We start from the raw sequence: 1,654 nt of genomic DNA, 5'->3' as shown, positions 1-1,654 counted from the left end.
CTCTCTCATGGCCTCAGGGCAGGTCTTTCTGTCCGTCCTGTGCAGTATTCTCTCTCTCTCTCTCTCTCTCTCTCTCTCAGGTTGTTGGCGCAGGGAGTTGATCCGAACAGTCGACACCGTTTGGGCTGGACGCCTCTCATGGTGGCCGCCATGAACAGACAGCACAAGTGAGTGTGTGCGTGTGAGTGTGTGTGGTGTGAGTGTGTGTGTTACCCAGAATGCTGTGGCAGAGCTTGTGTGTCAGAGACCCACAGAACCTTTAATTTAATTCAATTAAAGCTCACTTAACAAACACACACAGACGGAGTAGAGACAGAAGGAGAAAGACACACACACACACACACACACACACACACATAACACTTAAATCTGGACATGAAGGTACTAAAACGTCTTTGAGGCTCTGAAATGAAATGTGTCAGAATCAGCAGATGATTTCAGGTCAGCAGAATGTGGGTAATGTTCAATTAAATATTTGACAACACATTCATTGAATAACGATTGTTCAATTATTTAGAAAATTCTTCCAGCACATTATTGTAATAATGACTGTTCCATATGTAGAACATTATTGCAGCACATTATTTGAATAGTTATTATTCAATATTTCAAAAAAAACTGTTGAGGCACATCTGGATAATAACTGGTCAATATTTAGACAATTATTTTGTCACATTTTTTGAATTATAAATGTTCAAAATGTAGAAAATGATTGATTCTTCAGCAGGTTTGGGGTGATGTTCTCAGGGTCAGTATGTTTGTCTGTGAGATGTGAGTTTTAAGGAAAGCAGAGCATATGTGTGAGAGCAAGGAGTCGTGACCCTGAGCAAAGCACAAACTCAAACACATCCGTGTGTGCCGAGGCTGCACAAGAGCTCAACACTTTTCTTAATTTCAGTGTCTCCAGTCAGACGTTTATCATTACACAAGCTATTCTGTATAAACGCATTCATAAACTAAAATATTCCATTCAATTCATCAAACTAAAGCAAGACACTCCAGAATGTTGCACACACAATTAAATCAAACAACTCATTTTTAACTCATCTTCATACAGTTGAACAATCAAATTATTTGATTAACTATTGTTCAATATTTAGAAAATTGACACATTATTTAAATAATAATTATTTAATATTTAGAAAATTACTGCAGCATATTATTTGAATAATGATTATGTAAGATTATTCAAAATTGTTGCAGCACATTGTTTTCATGATGATTATTAAATATTTGAAAAATTAAGGCACGTTTTTTAATAACGATTGTTCAATATTTAGATTTTGTTTTTGACACATTGATTAAATAATGAACTTGTTTTACAATGCAGTTGAACAATAACAACTACAACTATTCTCTATAACCAAAATGGATATTAGAAATGTAAAATTCATCTTATTTGTATAAAAAAATATTAAAAGTTATGATATGATATATCAGGACAGAGTTATGTTTAAAAAGTCAATATTCATTTAAACAACAGACATTATTCCTCACAGATGTCAGACGCTCAAAACACGAGGAGATCACAGTGAGCATACGGACACACACCGGTGTTTACAAAACACACCTGACGGGAGACTTCCTTCCACTCGCTCTCTCACACACACACACACACACACACACAGACACACACTCACAGACACACACACAC

General features: G+C 35.8%; 1 protein-coding gene across 1 annotated transcript in view; it reads left to right on the top strand.

Moving 5' to 3' along the window:
* The window catches only part of LOC107568463 (caseinolytic peptidase B protein homolog), a 37,658-nt gene that overhangs the window by 2,104 nt on the left and 33,900 nt on the right, over nt 1-1,654 (top strand). The window contains exon 3 of the mRNA XM_016254433.1: nt 81-167. Coding sequence (XP_016109919.1) covers nt 81-167 — 87 coding nt within the window. The remainder of the gene's footprint in view (nt 1-80; nt 168-1,654) is intronic.

This window comes from Sinocyclocheilus grahami, unplaced genomic scaffold (assembly GCF_001515645.1).
Source record: "Sinocyclocheilus grahami isolate Dianchi unplaced genomic scaffold, SAMN03320097.WGS_v1.1 scaffold1247.1, whole genome shotgun sequence".
Taxonomy (NCBI): Eukaryota; Metazoa; Chordata; class Actinopteri; order Cypriniformes; family Cyprinidae; genus Sinocyclocheilus; species Sinocyclocheilus grahami.
The sequence above is the reverse complement of the archived record's forward strand: the minus strand, read 5'-3'. Positions and strand labels throughout refer to the sequence as shown.